A 20,810-nucleotide genomic window follows, 5' to 3' on the forward strand; every position below is an offset into this window, starting at 1 on the left:
CGGGGCTTTAAAAAACGATTTGCCCTTGGGAGGCGGTGTATCGGGGCATAGCTGTTTGATAGTCGTGGTGAGAGAGAAAAGTCTCCCGTTGCCCTTGTTCTTAAATATACAGCGGAAGATAAAATTTCGGACCGAGAAATGTGGAAGCATGCGGAACTTGAAATCGGTAGAACACACCTAAACGCTTTTAAAATGCCGACCAAGCTAATTTCCTTTCCCGTACGCATTTACCTAGATGTCTTGTGGTTCTCTTTTATAGATTGAAGTGGTGAAAAAATGCGCCGGCACTGGGCTGATACTGTAATTTACACTACTGTGATATGCAAGGTAGGTCTTGCTAACTTCCGTTCCTCATCATTGACTGTCATTGCCACAATATTCCTCGTTCAAGTCATTTCCGAAACCGCAAGTTACAAAGCTGCAACACACCGTATTTGAAGCCTATTTGTCTTGAGACCTTGCATATGCAAGACCTCACCTTCGAAATAGGTTTTATATCTGCACATTGTCAGAGGGATATCACTTGCCAGAAGCCTAGGTAATACAGGATACGCACCTTTGCTTCACTCTCTCTCAACCAAACCCAACCCAGGTACTCCTGCGAACAGTCGAAACTTGACCCTAGGCATTCCGGAAAACATGACTCAAAGGCGTATAACAACGGAGAAATCCATCCGACTCCAGTTTCCCGGTAGGCCCTGATATCAGGATGTCACCTTCGTCGTTTTCGAGGCTCAAGAAAGAGGAAGGTTGCTGGTAGAGATGCGGGACTTCGAAAGCTCCTTGATTTGATGGATGTAAAACTCTTGTATGGGGAATGTACTGGATAAATAAGTCCATAACTGCTGTACCTGCCTGGGAAGACATCTGAATTATTAGCACGGCATGGAGCGAGCATATTTTCACCTACTCTGCCCAGTACCTCTCTCTGGTTCTGTCACAAACTCCACGAATTAGTACTATGTCCAAGGAGAGAAGAGCTAAAAATGTTGACCTCTGATGAATGTCTGAGTAAACAAAGGAAATGAATGCAAATGGTTAGGACTCACTGCATCTTCAAATGTTTGAAAGCATTTGAAAGAAGAGATAAAATTCAGAGATGGTGTGGTACAAGCCGATGAATCCGTCTCTCGTGTAGGGAAGTATTGGGGACAATGAAGGTGGGTGTTGAGTCCTAGGGATGGTCAAGGATACTGCCTCGATGGTGGCAAACGTTCGCAAACACTCCATTGGACATCCCTAGAATTTCCTTTTACGACACGGAGCAAACTCGGTGAGAAACAACGCTGGTTACTCAGGTATGTCACTCACCGTGGCCGAATGCTAGAGCTTAAATGAAGGAAATACCACACTAATATTTTACAATGACAGCTTCCATTCTGTTCCCATTCCGCTTTTCTAAATGCCATCAATGAATTGAAACACTTAGAAGGGAAAGGAACTGTGAATCTGAGTCCTCTTAAACTTGAAGAAGGGGCTCAGGCTCAGACCAGTCTTGAGTAAGTGAGGTGAGTATTGCACCTACTATCAGTGTCTGAGAGGGCATTATTCATTGCATCCGATGTTGAGTGGGAGAATCCCGAGAAGTAAGCCTTATAACAAGCGACAGATGTCCGGATTCAGAGCCTCAGTCTTCACGGTGTTGATCATCTCGACATGCGGTAAATGCCTTGTTAAATTTTCCTTTCTTTGTTATACAGTCCATACTCATGACTGGAAATGATCCTAGAGAGCACAACTGTTTTTGAGAGTCGAGGATCTTGTTTCTGGCATTCCGATGAATCCTGAAGTAATCATGTTGGTCCTTGATCGTGTTGGATTTTAAAACCATGCCTCTCTCCCTGTCAAAAATCCTGTGGGGCAATCGTTTATCAGCATATCGGAGCTTCGGATTGAAAATGAAGGACCTAACACTGCCTAGACCGCCGGGGATTTAATCAGACTCTTGAAACATTTTCCGAATTTGAAATGCCTCTCGATTGAATATTTGTTGTTGGATGACTTGAGTAAAGAAGAGGATACTCCACAGAAATCGTCTTGCCTTCAAATAGCTTTGAAGACTCTGGACAAGTCTTGTTGCAGATACTGGGGAAGTCCTCTCAGCCTCCTCAAAGATTCTGGTATTATTCTTGATGAACTCGAAAGGATTGATATTGTGGGGCCATGGATACCAAATGCTAACGAAATGTCCCTCTATGATCACGTCGACCCAGATCCACTTTGCGAACTTGATATGATTTTCAAAGTGGCTTCTATGAATATTCGCCATTTTAAGGCTTCAATTGGTCCCCATGAATCTGCGTACACATGTTCTTTGCTCTGTTGAAGTGTGTATTAATATATTTATGCCATCCACAGTCACCAGCTACGGTATTACCTCGCAAAAGTCCCTGGTAATTGTACATAGGTGTCTCAGACCTAGTGATAAGCTCATGCTAGCTTGTTTCAAGGAAAACTATGGCTATGCACAGAAGTCAACCTTTGATGTTTCCGACTTTGGTGGGGATGACGACATTCGCCACGATTTGACAGGGGAGGAAACCACGGAGACATGGGAAGCCACTAAAGTTCTGCTCAAGCCGTTTCTAGGAAGTTTCGATGCGAAACCCGAAATGAATCCCCATGTCAAAATTCGCTTTGGTGATGCTCATTGGAGTCACAATTCGGAAGGCTTGGAGGGTGATGGACAGCGAACCAAGGAATTCATTGAATGGAGGAATAAATAGGATGGGGTCGTATGTGAAGATCTTTGATGTTGACCGTGATCATCGTGAAAGGCATATCTCCAGAGTGAAGGAGCACTATTTAAAATAATAAATGTCCAAACCTGCCTGCTTTCTTACGAATTTTCACGGATGTATGAAATTTGAATTCGGTAAGCGTATCTCGTATAGAGAATCTCTGTGAATGAGTAAGTTTTGCCAAGATCCCGTGCTTGTCATATTGTACCTTCATCGTGATAAACCAGGAGCAACCGGTCCGGCTCGTTCTTTGTTTGAGCGTGTTGTTATCTGACTTCTCTCTTTACCACCACGACCACCTCGCACTAACGACGTGTCTTCCGTAGCTTAACAATGACGACTTCGAACTCTGTCGAATCATCAATGCATCGATACGTAATAACAGAAAACTTCCATCTGGACCAGCCGTTTGGAACTCTCCGCGAAGTTAAATTCTTGGTGCGTTTGACTGTAGCTATTTCTCTTTCATCGGATGACTCATAGACGTGTAGTTATCGAGAAGCAGCAGCTGTTTGAGCTTGCAGGATAGAGGTACATCGTAATCTTTACGTGACCGAGGATGTCACAATACAACTCGCGCTGGATAAGTCGTTGGAAGGATATGAGGGGTTGGATGGCAACTGATCGAAAAACGTGCGCTCTCTTTCTCCTAACCTTTTTTTTCTGCATGACTTCATGTGCTTGCAGAACTTGTCTTCTGATATCGATACCATCTACGCCAAGGGTCCTCCCTTTGCACGGCGTATGTCTGTCATATTTGTCCTTCATCCTCTGTTTGACTCGTGTTTTCAGGTTCAGGGTTCGCTGTTCAACCCGACACGACTCGGAAAGGAAGAAAACACGACATCGTTGCGACTGCAAAATGCATACTGTCACCTTGACTGCTCAGAGCTGCAATCCCTCGTCTCAAGAACGAGACATGCGCATTTACTGCCGGAATCCTCTAACGTAGGAAGATCGGCGACTATTAACCCTCTGAGTCGGACCGGGAGAGACGTAATGCAGGTCCTTCTCTTCCCCTCAGCCAGATTCTATGAACCAACTAGATCACCAGAAATCTGCCTTCCCCGTCAAGGACTTGGCCCGATATGCTCGCATCCAATACCAGCACGTATGCGCTTCTATCAAAGAGCGGGTTCGAAACGTTCTATCAATATTACGACGACATCGAGCCATAGTTTGCCTGTGTTCTTGAAGGTGCGGTGGTACTAAGGAGTCTTCGGAAGAATGGTCGCAGTGACAGGGTTGAACTCTGATGAAGAAGGTCGTGCCTGCGTGAAGTGGATATGCGCATTCTACGGTGATGGTACCAGGTTACATGGTAGGCTTCTTCGTTTTCCCATTTTATCTCGGGTTGACGGTCCACAGTAGCGATTGGCATCATCAATCAGGACTAGAATGACATTGGATAGCCGTGGAATTATCGTACGTGCTCTATTCCGATAACCTCTGTTTCTTGATCTCACGCCAAGCTGAAGGCGGGCGACCACAAAGTGATTACTCACGAAGCGTATTTTCTCAACTCTTCCAAGTAGCGTGAATGGAGGATGGAGACTTGCATACATCTTCTTCCGTAGTGGCTATTCAGCTAAAGGATGTCATATTGGCGGGGATCTCACCACCTAGTCGTTGCCGATTTACCCGATATCACCCAACCGGAACCACGCACCCTCAGATTGGCGCCCACCCCTCACTACCGCAAAGGATAGGCAAACCCTTAGCAAACATAATGCATGCTATCGGGGTTGACGTTCAATTTTGCAGAGGGATGGTGCTTCAATGACCATCGTGCTTTGTCCTGGATTTTTCTCGGGCAGGCGCTCGTTGCTCGCGGCATTGCTCGGATCAGTCAACTGTTCCTGAATTATGGTGTAAGCGTAGCTGGAAGACCGCCAAAGGTACATTTTCTTCATCTTGGCCCGTTTCTTATACTGAGGCTCGTGCGCTGGCAGAACTGGCAATTCCGATATCGGCAGCATTATTGTCAAATTAATCTCAACTGCAGCGAGTGATGTAATCATTCTGTCTCGTTTACTTTTCATATGCTGATCGATTCGTTTCTTCAAGGCTGGACCAACACTGCGTCTGCTCCTATGCCGCATGGTTCGGGAGAGATTTCCGGGGTGCCGCCTCCCACCACACACGCTTCCTTCCTCGCGGTGCCCCCGGAGGGCACTATTCTCACGCCCAGGTTCCGGTAGCTAAATTCTGAAAGGCATAGATAGATGCGCCGGAGCACGTACTTTTGATTATGTAATCGCTGTCTTTGGTCTCTCAGAACTGTGCTTCATCGATATCAGCTAGACTTTGAAGGGAGGATGTAAAGATCGTTGAACTGCACCCTAGCCTCACCATGTTTCCGCCTCGTGAACACCATCAAAAGCTCAATGCACTGACAATAGGTTGGATACGAGGAATCGAACCTCGAAATGCAACGATTTTGCGATGTTAGCCTCTGTGCCATATCCGACGTTGGATGAACGAACAGCATTGTACAGAACATCTTCTACGTCAGATATCGACATGCTCAGGATGGAAAAGCGAGGACGTAACGCCGTGATGGATGAGCACATCCAGTCCCGCCTGAACTGCTTAGAAAGAAGAAATCGCCTTTTCTAAAGACAAAGGAGACGATACCGGTACAAGATCGGAGAGCCGTACCAGGAAATGATTCAGGTGTGTCTTTTTGTCTGTGGGATAGCTCCCGTAAACTGATTAGATCGTCGTCCAAAGCAGGTCGAGGATATTTCTTTTCCTTTCTAATCACCGTTATGGCTACCACCAGATACTACTTCTACGTGCGTAGGAAGGAACTAGATGCTCGTGCAGATGCCTGCGTTCTCCAACATTATCGCTTCACATTATGAGCCCGCCCTCTCCTGTGTAGCGATGCTAGTTTCTACCAACGGGATAGTTCGAATCCGCCCATTGGCAATTAATGCATAATCTTCGGTCAGAGCAATGAATTTTTATCTTCGGTTCACGAGATCCGTGCTGTTCCCAGATTCCGAGTCGTTTTCTTGGAAATGTCGATCTGGACAGAGCGGAGACCAGTGTAAGTACAGTGAATCAGACTTGGATGAAGGGTAAAATCCGTGAGGAGGTACTAGGCGGTTCGAATCCGTCTTCTGGCAATGGTAATACGAAGAGAATGGTTTTTTGACCTACTTATGTAGGCCTGGAAATTTTCATTTTCATTTGACTGGTATCAGGAAATTCGCTGACCCTTCGGCTCGGCACTCTTATCCTAATATTAAAGACCCGGTTCGTGTTCCGAATATGGCATTCTGATGCTGAACGATAGACGACATGATTCTGTTTTGGAGGGAGGCTATCATAGACGTCGCACTTGTGCTGAATCCATTGATAGAAATCCTGGACGTTGATCCGAAATGAATTCCTCTGTCAAAATTCCCTTTGATGATGCTTGGTGAAGTCACGAACTGGATTCGGAGGTGATAGACAGGGAATCCAGGAATTCATGGAATGGAGGAATCAATGGACGGGCTCGTATGCGAAGACCTTTGATTTTGAACGTGATCGTCGTGAAGGGCATATCTCCAGAGTGAAGATGCACAATTTAAAACGATAAACGTCTCAGCCTGCCTGTTTTCTTACTAATTTTCACAGTAAGTAGACATTCGAATCCGATAAGCGTCGCTCAGACAGAGAATTGGTTTGAATGAGTAAATTTAACAAGAGTCTCCATGCTTGTCGTATCTTACCTTCATCGTATACACCGGTCCGGTCCGTTCTTTCTTTCTTTGAACGTGTTATTTGCTGATTTATCTCTCTACCACTGCGACCACCTCACAGCGTCCGAGTCTTTCGTGACCGGGCAACGACGATTGTAGTTCTCGGGGAGTGGCGACTGTTTGAACTTGTAGGATAAAAGTTGCGTCGTAATCTTAATGCGACTAAGGATTCTATAGTGTACACTCGGCGCTGGCTATTTGTTGGAGGGATGTGGAGACGGTCGGATGATCTGGATGTGTCAATGGCTTGGATGAAGGGTTACATCCGAGAGCAGGTACTAGAAGGTTCGAATCCTTCTTCTGGCAATAAATAGTGCAACGAATATGGTTTTTGAGTTACCTGTGTACGCCTGATAAGCGATTTTTGTATCTATCAAGTTTGAACTGGTATCCGGAAATTTAGCTAGTTCCTTCGTTTTGGTACTTTCATGGTATTGACATTCTGAATATGTTCTCTATGCTAAGAATTAAGCAGTGTATATGCCATCATAGATTAGTCGTAAGCTACGGCGGGAGGCTCCGGTTCGAGTCCGGAAAATGGTATTGCAGTTCCACAGCAGAATGATATAATATTTTGTTTTTCTGGAGCAGACATCGTGACAGGGAGAAACGGTGGTTAACACATTTGAATTGCATAATCCCATGCACTTTGTAGGTACTACCAGCGAGCGTATTTCCCCAATCAGCGAGACCGTCCAATCCACGTACGCTTAGTTTCGTATGCTGGCATCACGCGGCATCAAATCCATTGATTTCGGTCTCAATCTTGGACGGAACGAGGAACATGTCATTAGCATACCTTTTGGTTGTGTTGAGCGTGTGGTGTTGTTTAGGGCCGGGTTGAGAGCGATACGTTGATTGCCGATCCAGTGAATTTCAATTTCGGCCTTCTTTTCTCTCTACCGCCCTCCCCATCCCTCCCTCAACGCGTCCAGCTCTATACGTGTCTGCATCGGAGCTGTAACTTCTTGTCCAACCAGGCCAGCGACTCTGAGACGCGCGAAGAGCTCGGGACAGTCACCTATGTGTTTGACCTAGCTCGCGAGCAGCACCAGCTACAAACATCGACGGCTCTCTTATCGCGTCCTGTCCCGATATATGCGGATATGTAGCTGAGGAGCATCCCGGCAAATGGGGCTGAATTGATCCAATTCCATCCAGTCGCCTCTACTGCTCAGAATAGCAATGCCTTTCCTCGACAAACGCGAACTGGGTCCAATTCCCGAAGATTGGAGGCGACTGTTTACCACTACGGACAAGATGATTCAGGTACATTCCTCCCTACCCCAGCGAGCTTTTCCTAACTGACTAGATAGTCAGGTGTCTGCCTTCCCTGTCCAGGATCTTGTCACGTATATTCGCGCTCGTATTTGCCTTTTTCAACGCACAGACCTCGAAACCCGCCATCAAATTTACGAAGACATCGCTTTACACGTGTCGTACTTCTGCGAGCGGTAGAATAGCGTGAATTCAGACGGTGAAAATCCGAGGAAGAGCGTGGATGCGTCAAGCAGACGTGCGCATCCTGCTGTGGATAGACCTTCTTATGCAGTAGTCATGAACCATGGCCAGGAGGATTTGGATATCGGAAGCGTCATCGTACGTGTGCTAGTTTCGTCTCTCTTTTTTGATGCTTATGCCAAGTTGAAGGAAACGGATCACTCACGAGCACGTTTCCCCTTGGCGTTGCCAGAGGAAGAAGACCTTCATTCGTCCGCTTCTGTAACATTCATCTCCTATTGATACATATGTCGCCAAATCTTTGCTACGTATATGCCTGATGCTACTCAGCCGGAGTGAAGCGCCCTTTCCCTCCCTATCGCGAAGGATAATCAAAACCTTGGCGAACGGATTCAGAACAATGCACGCTACGAGGGCTAACGTTCAGTCTTGCAGAGGAATGGACGTCGTTCCCTCGGCGCTCGCTGTACGGGGATGGTACTTCTAGCATCATTGTGCTTTTTTGTCGGGCAGTCGTTCCTTGCTCCGGTAAGAAAGGTATGTTTTCCCGCTCTTGGACTGACGCCCGTTTCTTACATTGAGGCTCCTGCTTTGGCAGAGCAGAATTGGTAGCGTCGTCGTCGAAGTAGATGACTACCGCCACTTCCGCGTCATTGCCCTGCCGCCTTGGTCCGATGGCTTCTCACTTTGATATTGAAGGGAAGAGGGTCGAATGTTTCCGCTTCGGGACCAGTATCAAAAGGAGACGGATCTGGGCTATAATCGGATACGAGGAGTCGAACCTCGAGATGTGACACTCTCAGCCGTCAAGTCATATCCGACGTTAAATGGGTGGAGTATTTGTACAGAAGGTACGATTAGGGCGGGTTCATGATTAATCGAGTGCATTTGATTACGCATCGATCGGGTGTATTCGCGTCCGCTAACTGACCAATGCGCTAGATCCTTATCGTTGGGTATATTCATGGTGCGTTAATCCATTTTCTCAATTCCACAAACTGACGTTCTGCAACAGTGCTTGTTCTCGTCAATGCTCTGAACCTTTCCCTGTTTCATCCCCCCCGAAAACGAGACCATTTCTTGATGGGATCCACCTGCCGTTCGTCCGCGATACGATTATCTCCGACACGTTGCTAGCATCATCTTCTCGATGCTGAGCTTTTCTCCTGCGCTCCTTACGCGACTTTCGTCTCTCGTGTCATTACTCCGCCGTAATACGCCAGATCCATGATGGTCTTCAGTACGTCTCTTCAAGGAATTGCTACTTATACGCAAGTAACATAGGGATGATGCCTTCGTTGACGCTGCTGAAGAGAACCAACCTGACGACTTTACACCCATCGATATTCTTATGCACCCAGGCTACGAATCATACCTTTCGTTTTTGTCTTTCTATGGGTGTTTTCGGCTGCAACAAGTGAATAGCGCATCAGAACCATTACCTGGATGCCGCTCGTATCCACCTCAACCCTCGAACGAGAATGCTGCTCCTCTTCCGTGATATAATTACCAAAGCGTCAACCAAGGTTGATTGATGCACGGTCTGCAACGACGGAAAGCTCGTTATCGCATTCAGTTTAACAAGAGACCAAGGCGGGCGTGTCATAGTACGCTCGGCGTCCCCCGATGGACAGTGCCATGTAATCCTACCTACCTACGTATTTACCTTTTATTCTGGACAATCTCTCCTACCGCGTTCGACTGGAATACCACTGTAACGCGCTATAGCGAAATTAATTGTCCCAAGAATAAATTCGGGAGTGCGGATATCTTCAAGAGCGTGGAACATTGAAATAAAGCCACCTTCTTGTACTCTGTTGCTGCTCTCAACTCCATGGAATGATGCCAGTTCGCATTAACTATATCTCTGGAGGGCTGTATTTGCTATTACATCAAGTTGGATAAAATGAATTAGTTTTCGTACCAATTTAATCACTATGCTCTCCAAACAATTCCGCACACCACCAATCGACAATAACCCCAGTCGTCGGACTCAGATTTTCCCTCTTCTCTCCCGGTATTACATACTCGAATAACATATCATCATGCACGCCCCTCGCGCCCTCCGTGACAGCAAATTTCACATCTGGATGGATCGTCTTCAGGTAACCATCCACCAATACTCCGTGAGCTGTATGCATACACTCCTTCGCTCCGGACGTAATAAGGACCTTTCCGACCAGGCTGCCTATCCCATTAAACCAATCCTTTGGTGCTCCGAACCCAACGGGATCGACGAACAGTGCGTCTGCATCACGCAACACGGTGTTTCCCCATACGCGATAAGCCTGTGTACTGAGGTTGGATTCCGGCTTTAAAGAGGTGCTCGAGTGCTTGTTTGGCGTCAATGAGTTGGCTGGGGTATACAGCGCCTGGGACTAGTCCTAAGATGACATTATTAGCAGTGCAACTGAGAAGCAGCGCAGGACTCACGGTAAGCAAGCAATACAATACCAGTGTGGACGTTGCGTTTCTCCAGTTCGAGTTGGAGGTGTCGGAAGAATTGCATAAATGAAGGACCACACCCGAATAAATATGCTCCTCCTTTAGCTATTGTTAGCCATAGCGATTGTTACAGATGAGAAAGGCATACCATGCGCGTACAGTATGACTTTATCCACCCTCTTATGACCGATCCACAAGAGCTCAGCACCATCGGGTAGTGGCTCAATCGTAGGAAGTACCCCGATGTTCTTCGTCCATTTGACGTACGTCTCCGAAGTAGGTCCCAATATCAGCCTGACGAACGTAGCATGGCCCGCAATCAGTCGGAATAACGCATGCGTACAGACGGCGCGCCATGTTTTGTGTCGCTCAAAGCTGAAAAAAGAGGCTGCCAGTCGACCGAGGACATAGAATGCTGAAGAGTTTTAGTAATTTGATTATATGACAGAGGGAAACATACGGAGGATCACGGCGATGGTGCCAACTTCAAGGCAATGAAGTACTGTCAGCATGGTGGAAGAGAACGAGGTGCTACGTTGGACGAGCGGGGAATTTATAAACCCGTTAATGGGCATGCCGGGGAAGCGAAAACAGTCACGGGAATCATCCATGGCAGTAGGGTACATTCATCCTGTCCCATAATCTGAAGAAAAGTCAGCTTGATAAGCTATCAGCGCATGCAAGACGGTACCAAATTTGGATGGTTCAGTACGCCATTTGACGTTTTGACTGCAAGTCCGAGGAATTCGTTGAAACGTAGCATCCCCCGATTGACCGTGCCGTCTACCTGCTGTGACGAAGTTTAGTGCAGACACGATTACGTGCTATTTTGACGTACTGATTGTGCGTGCTATCAGATGTCTGAGATCGACGAATCCTTTAGTGGAAGGATACTTTGCTGTCTCCTTATTGTGCCTGTCATCGGACGGTCGTGCTTACAGCCGCCTGGCTCAATAGTGCGGTTCAAAAATGTGCGAAATATTCGGGCTGACACCAGGAAAAAACAACTGCCACAGCTCAACGTGTTCCAGCTCTCCAAGTTCGTCATATGGTGTTCAACTCACACGTACTCCGTTAAAGCATGTTCCATAAATCTCCGAGCCGTTGGTCGCATCCTGAAGTAGTGATAAGATTGAGATTTGGGGCTGGATAAATCGCAGAGGCCTGTCGTTTTGCACCTGCAAACAAGGTTCAGATAATACATCCTCTAGGGCTGAATAAAGAATTAGGACCTAGAAAATAGCAGAACTCCGGATGACGAGTCCAAGTAATCCTTAATGTCACGGTGAAAGTCAGTTCTCCCTCTCAGTCGTCATTTTGTAAGGGGACACGCTCTCAAACATAAAGAGGCTCAATACAACCGCGATTGATACCCACTCGGGAGATCACGAACCTAAAAAGAACGATAAAAATGAATTGATGGTAATTGAGTTCAAATTTGGAAGCTGGCTACAATCATTATGAGAAGAAACCGGAAGGCTATAAGAGTCGATATCCATCTTTTCCTAGTAGTACACCTACTTTGATGAACAAAAACAGATGTCGAAGCTTGGCAGGTTGCACAGATACTCACGGCAATGTTCACGAGACCGCTCTTCGGAAGATATATCCACATGAAGGATCAAATAAGGAACGGATGAAGCTTTACGAAGAACGCAGCTGGCTGTAATAAGACAAGAATGTCGCGGCAAACACCGATGTTGATACGGCCACGTGCATGAAGACTTCGGCCCGTCCTGTCATACGCCGCTCGTTATCCGTCATCCTGTGTCTGCTGTATCCTCTTCCCGGTCCTTGTCGAGCTATAATCTTGCGAGACCGATTCTTCTGTGTGCGCTCTTATTCCTCATAAATCGAGTGGAAATTCTATCTTATTAATATCGCATCTTCCTCGACTACTTAGCGGTGGACCTACGCTCAACGTCTTAAAATTTGTTGAATGACGAGAACAGTCCTTCGTCCCGTCAGCAGTGTCGAATTCAGAATGTACGCTCGAATGTTGTGAATTGTCTCATCTGATTTTTCATAGATGCGCAGTTATTGAAAAACGATAGTCATTCAAGTTATAGGATGGGTGGCGCACCATGGTATTTCTAGTCCCAAGGATGTTCCTACACAACTTAGTACTAATGACTGGCTATATGACTAGAAGGATAAGTTAGTAAGTTCAGATTGCAGGATAAACATATTCCCTCCTTCACTTAGCCTGTTTCTTACTCTGAGGCTTGCGGACTGGCAGATCTGGTGCTCGAACATTTTTGGCATCGTATTCGGGAATCCTACTCTTCGGTGAAGTGTTTATTTGGCATTTCGCTTTTCTTACGCCCATTAACGCTTTTCCTGAATCTCGAGGTCGCTTCAGAACAATTACGCAGTGCGTGCTGTTCGAAAAAAAAATGCCGAAATGACTCCAGGAGCTACAGCCTCGATAGCCACGATATGGGTGCTTCATAATGCCCAGAACATGAATACCGTCTTTGGTCCGTCAGCCTCTTTCCATTCGACCGAGGTATGGCCCAGTGACCGTGACTCTTAGTGAGTGACTGCCCAGCTGCTGAGCGGACACACATAGCTCGACGCGACTCAGAGTGAGAGGGACCACTGCTGTTAAACGTATAAGGTCACCTCTACCGCTCAGGTAAACAATCCGTATCACGAAAAACCCAAGTATCGTGTCCATTGCCAGAATCCTCCAGTGCACCTCCAGAAACAATAATAATTTACATGGGTCCCGCTTTAAGTTTACAGCCTCTATTCACTCGACCTCCTTAACAGAACCCTGGAATAAATTTGTGCATGATAACAGCGAGTAAGTTACTCGACTCTTTCTCGACATATCACAACCTGAATCAACACGTTCCAAAAAACGAGGTAACATAGTGCTTCCGTGAAAGGTCTGGCGCTTAGTCCTCGATTACTAACATCCCCTGAACAGCTTTCTTTCAAGAAATCCAAGAGCAAATCCAAGTCTATCCTCCATTCAAGGATGCTCGTACTGAAGGAAGTATAAGTAGCGTCGGAGGCCGTTCCCATATATCAAAGGCGTCGCGGCTTTGGCTTTGACTGTGCTGCAGATCATCTATGTACGTTCTAGTGGCCCTGCGTTGAGATGAGGAACTAATTCATGTTACACAGGCAGCATCTACCAACACAAAGGATATCGACGAGTTCCTCGAAGGCATCGGGAATACGATCACTACCAAGAATGCAGCAGATCAGTAATCGAGAATCGGAAATGGGAAGATATCTGATATCCAAGCGTTGTACGAAGACTTTCAGCGGTACTTGTCCTTGTCGTTGCCATGCTAGTCGGTATCTTTTGATGTAAGGGCCAGGTGTCTCGAGGGGATTATTCACGAGCTGCGTGATATACAGAAGACGATAAGAACAAGATAATGTAATATCTGATGGTCACGGACGTACGTGATAATATCAGTAGTTTTGCACAACGAGCCGATAACTTACTAAGGGATTTAAATGCACGTGGCTCCTTGCCTCAATTTCGAGTATTTTCTGATTAATATTCATTCGTCTAGATGGGGATAGTAACAGAACTCGTGCTATGGTGTCTTCCACGCGGACCTTCCACCTACTACAATGCCGGATGATGTTACTCATTTCCTGATGGTCACCACCTGTTCGAACCGCAGATAATTATCGATTTGTATTTTGTTTAGAATTTGGCACGGTTTAGGATATGTTCCGCCGATCACAGTCCACAAAGCTGCATTCTCCTGGATGCAAATTTAAATCAGGTTCGTGTTTGGTAAAATGCATAGGCACCTGATGTTCTCGTTCAATCGCAGCTGAACATGCCATCTTGACTCGGTGTATGAAATACATAATTCTTCCTATACCGCAGCACATCCCTATGCGAGCTAGGGATGCCATATACGCTCCGCCTATTTCGGAAGTAACTTTTGTATGGAAAAATATCACTTGTGTCTACCATGTACATGCTATTTCACCCATACAGTCAACACAGGATCATTCTAATGTCTTCTTTCAAAATACCAAGTTTACATAGCTTTATATCGTTGTCACAATTATGGCCATCCATCCTAATCACCGAAATTTTCTGAAACTTCCCATCCTGCCTCTGCTGCCCGACCACCCAAAAACTGGCAAAAAATTCCTGAATGATGTTAGAGTAGCCTGCAAGTAGGAGAGTGTACGAGTCATCGGGTATTGGGTATTCGTGGTCAGCAAGGATTTTAAATGTGTGGAGTACCTCTGTATGATCTGCAATCACTAGCTCACCTCGTCGACGCTGTTCTTTGTTTGAAGTATCAGCCAATCCCCGCACATGGCCAGAGTCGATACAGTGTCCCTTGTACCAGTCAACATCTGTTTCCTCCGTCCGATGGATTCGACTGACTGGGTAAAGATCACCTAGAAATGTCGCATCCATTACCTGCATCCATGATGGTCGCCAACATTTGCTTCCGTTCCCGGGCTTAGGGTAGCAGAAGAACAACTGCATCCGAGACGAAAACTTCATGGCGTTCACGAGCTTTAGCCATGCGCTCTCTCCTGATTGTTCTGCATCATATATTGGGATATACCGCAGATCGAGACAGTATACCAACCCTGCGACTCTGTCGATAGGATTTGTCGACACCCGTTTCTGCATCTGCAATATGATGTCACCCATTGAATGCATAAACCGCAATCATTCCAGTTGTTCATGGAACATAGTCCAGACGTTGTGCTCGCCGGTATCACCAGCAATGATCACGTTACAGCGACGGCCGATCTCTTGAAGTGTCCAGGCTCGATTGGACCAACACCGATCACTGTCGAAGTACCCGGGTGTCAAATCCAGCGGCAGACCCAGTCCGCTGAGGTAATACACCACATGCACTTGGTCATACACATACCCGATCGTGGGCACGTCAAGCTTCCATTCCTCCACGCGGAGATTCTCCCTGCGGTGATCCTCCTCAAGGTGATTCTGCCTAGCATCATACTTCTGCCTCAGACACAGAACATCCAACCATGCATACCGCGCTCCTTTGTTCAACATCTCGATGCGGATAAGATTAAGGTCGGCGTTCTTCGGCATCGGCACGGGCCACTGGTACCCATTGATAGGAGTCCACACATCCTCGCGATCCTTCTCATCCACCCATGCATGCGATATCCCCCACGGGCGGTTGGCAGCGACCCAGTACGGCACCACCCGATTAGCACCTAGATCCCACACGCGCCGAGGGGGTACTTCCTTCTTGCTGATCCTGCCATCACAGAGTACTGCCTGTCGCATCTTTCGGTCCCTCACTTCACGCTTGCATAAGTCACCTCTGATGATGGCCTTGTCATTCGAACGCTGAGAATGAGCGTAGGCAGTCCCAAAATCGTGATTTCGTTTGATACAGGAATCCAGAAATGATTTTGAGATGGGGTAACCGTCTAGAGTGTATGACGTGCCGAGTGTCATGTTCAGCTTCTCCGATACTCTACCAGCACCGAGTGAGATGCACAGAGTATTGGCCAAAGTAGATGGTATGACCCGTCTACCAGTGTAGGATCGTTGCGCCAACACTGGAATGGTTGATTCTTTTTGTCCCGTCTCAGTATAGGCGGAGAGTGTGATCTTCAGAGGTATTCGATATGTCTGAAAGGCGTTATTACTTGCCGCTCTGGGATATTTCTGAATGCTTACCAAGTAGTTCATGCTGCTTTCGGAGATGAAGTTGTCTTTGTAATCGTGATCTTCTCAAGATCCCTTCAAAAGCTCTCCAGATTCCCTTTCCATTCATAGCAGAGTGAGTATCTGAAGCATCAAACACAACGAAATCGCACCTAGCAGACAGAGTCTGTCTATAGTCAACGTAGGTTGGAACACAGTTGTGAGTACACCGAGAGGTTGTGGTGGTGCTGTAAAGGAAGAAACACACAATGCTAGACCATGATAGGTGCCACCATCAGCAGCGCTGTTGACAGATAGACGCCCAAAGATAACAGCACCGTATTAATGGCAACACGCCGTCTAGTCCTATTGACTCAAATAAAGCACACGATCTATTTCCAAAACACAAGCTCGATAGCGATGCTCTCAGCTCTCACAGTTTCGCTCTTTGATTGCAGGGAGACGAAACCTTAAATGAGATTCCCAGTAAGCATGCGGGTCATGAGTTGTTTGTGTAGAACGTACTCTGAATCGTACCGTAAAGCTAACAACATGACTCGATGCAGGTGTTCTTCTATTTAAAGCCGTCGCTGCACAGCATCGAAGGAAGTGAATGGCATTTTGAGGGAAGATTTTTGTTCCCCTCGTCCTCCTATATTCTGACTCGCCGTTGATTCATAGAATGAATAACTGTGTGCTGTTAATTTTAACGCGGCAGACAACCACCTGACCATCGTCAACCTCAATATCTTCGTATCGCATCAATTTAATGCTGGGAAAGTCTTCGCTCCTACAACTCCGATTAACATCAGCAGCTCGAAAAGCTGTCACCGAAACACCTACAAGCCAGATCCTAAGGTTTATCATGGCGAAGGAAGGGACGAGTATCTCCATTTGATGCGTGTAGATCTTTCCCATGGATAAGCGCCTCCCTCCCATTGTGCTGTGTTTGATTGATCAATGCGTGGGAAACGCCAGCAAGAAGACAAAAAAGGATGCTTCATTCCTCGTTAGGACCGATTAAATTCCCGTTTGCTAGTCGTTTCTCCCACCTGATCATAAAAGAGCAAGAGTATGCGTCTTGCTCTCGCTCATGGTAGTATGTATCTGAAAGCATGATGATTAGCTTCAGCTCGGTGAAGGACGAGTTTACCTTCACAGCAGTATTTCCTCCGCCCTTATGTTGTATTTCGGACTGTAATCTAGTACATTGCTTGTAAGACCTCTAGTCTCTGGGTTACAAACTCGTGAAGACTTTGCCCATTGACTTCTTATATTTATACTAAACTACGACTATTCTAGTAATTTCCGTACAATCATTTTCTTACCAATTTCTTACTCAACATGCCGGAAAACCGGATTGCCAGAATCATCTCGCACTTTCCGACACCTTATAATCCTGCTCGTCCCTATCACGCACCATCAACAGAGAAAGTCAGCGACGCTTCATTCGTGAGAGTAGCCAAACCATGGGAACGCGAAGCTGGCTTAGAGCTGCTCCGCTCTCTGCGGAAGGACTGATTGGAGCTGAATACAATTGCTATTCGGTTCCAGATCGCTGTCTACGCAGGTCGAGGTTGATTCAAACTCGAACTCAATATCTCGAGTCCTCCGGACGCTCTACGGCCAGGCGGACGCGTAGATTCAGAGATGACCTCGAGCAAAGACGAATCCACCCTAGTAGACATAGATACCGTGTCTATCGGGAAAAGTGTCGCATATTCAATAGAAGAAAACAAAGGAATGTACAAGTCCCTGATGGGTCAAAGCAGCTGGTCGTCGGTAGAGATAGAGGGTCACAGAACAAGTCCTCCCATCATTTGGTGGTCGCCCAAGCAAGAGAGCAATCTAATAGGGATGTTAGTTGCTTGAACGTCAGTGAACGAGAGGAGGCGCACATTATCCCTTGACTCCGTGCGTGCCAAACTCGAACTACGATTTTCGCAGGTTCGACTACATGAAATATGAATGTGATTTTCCCAGAATGTCTTGGGATCTACGGAGATGGAATTTGAATGACTCATGTCCATACTATCAAGAGCGACACGCATACCTAGTATTGATGTTGACAATAAGAAGGAAGTAGCACACTCTTCCGTACCAAGGGCGTGGCGCGATTATCGTACTTAGTCGTGACTTTAATGTGAATCGCTTTGACAGGCGTGGAGAATTACTTTCTTGTGCAGTCGATGTTGGCTACGAAGCCGAGATTAGTACTCCTTAGGCGGGAAAAGAAATCAACGTGACGTACAACCCAGCTGCCGAGGTAAGGTAACCTCCACTCATAATCATGCACTTATAGTGGCCTTCGGTCGTCTAGGTGTGAAGGGAGGTGCGACGGCTGGGAAAACCAAAAGTCACAATACAACAAGCTAACAATGCGAAAATGGCTATGAAAACCAATGAGTTGTGCAATGTGGGGGAACAAATGAGTATTACGCACGATTCGCCTGCCAGATTTGCTGTCAAATGACTTTTCTGCATTGTAGGCCGCCCATGACACGTAAGACGTTAACCTTGTCTGGCCGGTGACATCTTCAGTGAATAAATTATTGCGGTTCCATGATCTCAGGATGACTGTGAACTACAGTTAGGCCACCGTTCAGGTAGAGAAAACGAAGGATGAGCGCGGAATCTCCCGGCTAGTCAGCACACCCTTCCAAAGAGCGTGATTGCCTGGACCCCTGAAGAGACCTGATGCGGTCATCCAATAATCCGTAGAAATGGGGTTCTTTTCTACCGGGGCCTTGTTGCTGTATTGTTCCTTGACGCGGCACCTAGTAAGTATTCCCACCAGCACTTCCTCCGCTACGATGTGCGTTAGCGCTGTATTTCCTTGTGACTTGGACTACAGCCTCTAGCGCCTGCTGACCAAAAGCTAACCCCTGACAACTGCGTTTGCAGAGAAGTAGTACGACAAAAGGACCAAATCACGAACGCGTTGCGGAAAATGATATGACGGAGGGAGATGACATTGTGATGTGAGAAGAACCTAGAACGCTTTCCGCAGCGATAATGCACCCTTTTTAGTCGCAAATCACAAGGTTTTGCCTGCCATTGGTACACGTAGGCCCTTGAGGATCGCAACTATCAAAGCCATAGTGAGCTTTGGTGGGAACGGATGAATTGCAGTTTCTTTTTTCTCACCAGTCGTCTCAGTTGCCATGAGAGAATTAGGAATTGCCTGAAATATGTTAGGAATCTAGTATCTCCATTTAGAGAGGGTGTACCAGCAGGCACATATAAAAATGGCATCGTTATCTTCTTTCGTTCCCCATCCTGGCGCCTGTTCGTCCTGCAGAAATGACCCTCACAGAATGTCTCTCGATCTCAAGCTCACGACGAAAATTAGAGTCCAAAGTCCCTGTAGGGATACATCGTCTACGGCCGGTTCATCGCACCGGTCGTTCTTTCTCCGTGTCCCTCGGAAAGACGGGAGGCCGCGCGACGGGATGTTCTGGTGAGCTCACAAAGGGTGTGCTTCTCACGTCGGACCTACATCTGCAGGAAGATAGGACTAACGCAACCAAGAGCGCAAACGAGGATCTCACCGCTTCGTGGACGCTTGGGAACGGACCTTTTGTCAATATAATCTTCTCTCTCGATGTCGGATGTTTCCCCGTAACGGGTGGATACTCAAAATCCCGACTACAGTCTTGAAAGGACTAACGTGAATTTCCGATATGAAGGGTTTATTCTTGATCTCAGACACTATTCACGTCCTGCTCGTTACTGGGGTCTGAGGTGCGCCGTGTTGCACGTAATGCGAGATACTTGTCATGTTGCCACTCTCGACTAACTGGGGATCTATGCATTCTGAAGCGATGGATATTCAATGGCTTTGTTCAAATTTGGTAGGCTCTAATGATTCAAATTATCATCCTTTATGACTGCGCGAGAACACTGACCTACCTAGTCATCCCGGATTGACGATTCACCGTTTCGACAGCGAGGACAGAATCGAATGAATCATCGAAAAGATCAGGACCGAACGGTTTGACACTTCATTCGCTGATGACTTGGCTGCAGTCGCCGAGCTGCCAGCGCCATGGTTAATGGAAAGAATTCTGAAAGGGGAGTCAGCTCGTCTATCGTTGACCAGAAGGACAAAAGTCAGTAAATTAGTAAGAGTCTGTTGAGTTATCACTTTACTGACTTCACTGACCGACGCGTAATGTTTCTCAGATGGACCGCAGGTGTGAGTGGAAAGGAAAGAACCGGTATCCGGCCCGTGTCGTGGACCGGGCCAACTATTTGAAATTCGTAATCCCAACCTTTCCCCTTACCCATCTTGGTGAGTAGATGCTTTCGTCTACCTCACTTAGCGAACTAAGCTCAACTTGTATAGCTTCTCACACGCACTTACAATGCCAAAGTCTTGTATTTAGCCGAGCTAGGACGACTCATCCAGAACAATCGACTTACATGCGTAAGGTGCCCTGCATACCTTTTTTCATCGTGATGATTGGTGAGCTTTATTTTTCTGAATGATAATTACACCTCGAACTCTCTCCGGCTCAGTAAACCTCATCACTCCCACGTGACGTTTCGCCCTTTCCGACGAAGTAAAATCGGTATCAAATTACTCATCAAGAAAATCAGCTTGTTTGACGCTATCTACGGTCGGGTTTCTACCTTCGCTGATGACTTGGCTGAAGGTAACGGGTTATATTGTGGACATCCGCGAGTAAGTTCGTCTATCTTTGACGAGAAATAAAGGATCGGTGTCTCGGAAAGACTGCGAATTATCATTATCCTGGCTTTATCGATGCGTAA

General features: G+C 46.7%; 3 protein-coding genes across 3 annotated transcripts; 1 reads left to right on the plus strand and 2 right to left on the minus strand.

Moving 5' to 3' along the window:
* Window positions 1-10,004: 10,004 nt before the first annotated feature.
* Window positions 10,005-11,092, minus strand: EV420DRAFT_1130046 (uncharacterized protein). The gene is made up of 4 exons (XM_060465975.1): window positions 10,863-11,092; window positions 10,551-10,817; window positions 10,391-10,501; window positions 10,005-10,341 (listed from the first exon to the last, which is right to left on the minus strand). Exons 1-4 carry the CDS (start codon window positions 11,026-11,028, stop codon window positions 10,211-10,213), a joined length of 675 nt encoding a protein of 224 aa, XP_060323742.1. The 5' UTR covers window positions 11,029-11,092; the 3' UTR covers window positions 10,005-10,210.
* Window positions 11,093-14,926: 3,834 nt separating this feature from the next.
* On the minus strand, window positions 14,927-16,311 carry EV420DRAFT_1130194 (uncharacterized protein). Its single transcript, XM_060465976.1, has 2 exons — window positions 16,068-16,311; window positions 14,927-16,019 (listed from the first exon to the last, which is right to left on the minus strand). The coding sequence occupies exons 1-2, from the start codon at window positions 16,077-16,079 to the stop codon at window positions 15,075-15,077; spliced, it is 957 nt and encodes a 318-aa protein (XP_060323743.1). The 5' UTR covers window positions 16,080-16,311; the 3' UTR covers window positions 14,927-15,074.
* A 2,446-nt stretch (window positions 16,312-18,757) lies between these two features.
* On the plus strand, window positions 18,758-20,810 carry EV420DRAFT_1752661 (uncharacterized protein; the record flags this gene model as incomplete). The annotated part of the gene is made up of 10 exons (XM_060480414.1): window positions 18,758-18,814; window positions 18,939-19,015; window positions 19,045-19,135; window positions 19,405-19,494; window positions 19,542-19,662; window positions 19,724-19,778; window positions 20,064-20,146; window positions 20,220-20,232; window positions 20,556-20,721; window positions 20,754-20,810. 10 exons carry the CDS (start codon window positions 18,758-18,760, stop codon window positions 20,808-20,810), a joined length of 810 nt encoding a protein of 269 aa, XP_060323744.1.

This window comes from Desarmillaria tabescens, assembly GCF_030435595.1.
Source record: "Desarmillaria tabescens strain CCBAS 213 chromosome Unknown EV420scaffold_74, whole genome shotgun sequence".
Classification (NCBI taxonomy): domain Eukaryota; kingdom Fungi; phylum Basidiomycota; class Agaricomycetes; order Agaricales; family Physalacriaceae; genus Desarmillaria; species Desarmillaria tabescens.

Excerpts from the sequence above, each read along its gene's own strand:
- EV420DRAFT_1130046 (XM_060465975.1), bottom strand. The coding sequence starts at position 11,028 with ATGTACCCTACTGCCATGGATGATTCCCGTGACTGTTTTCGCTTCCCC. Across the intron at positions 10,502-10,550 it reads AGTCATACTGTACGCGCATG|GAGGAGCATATTTATTCGGG; the intron begins GTATGCCTTTCT and ends CAATAGCTAAAG. Across the intron at positions 10,342-10,390 it reads TATTGTATTGCTTGCTTACC|GACTAGTCCCAGGCGCTGTA; the intron begins GTGAGTCCTGCG and ends ATGTCATCTTAG.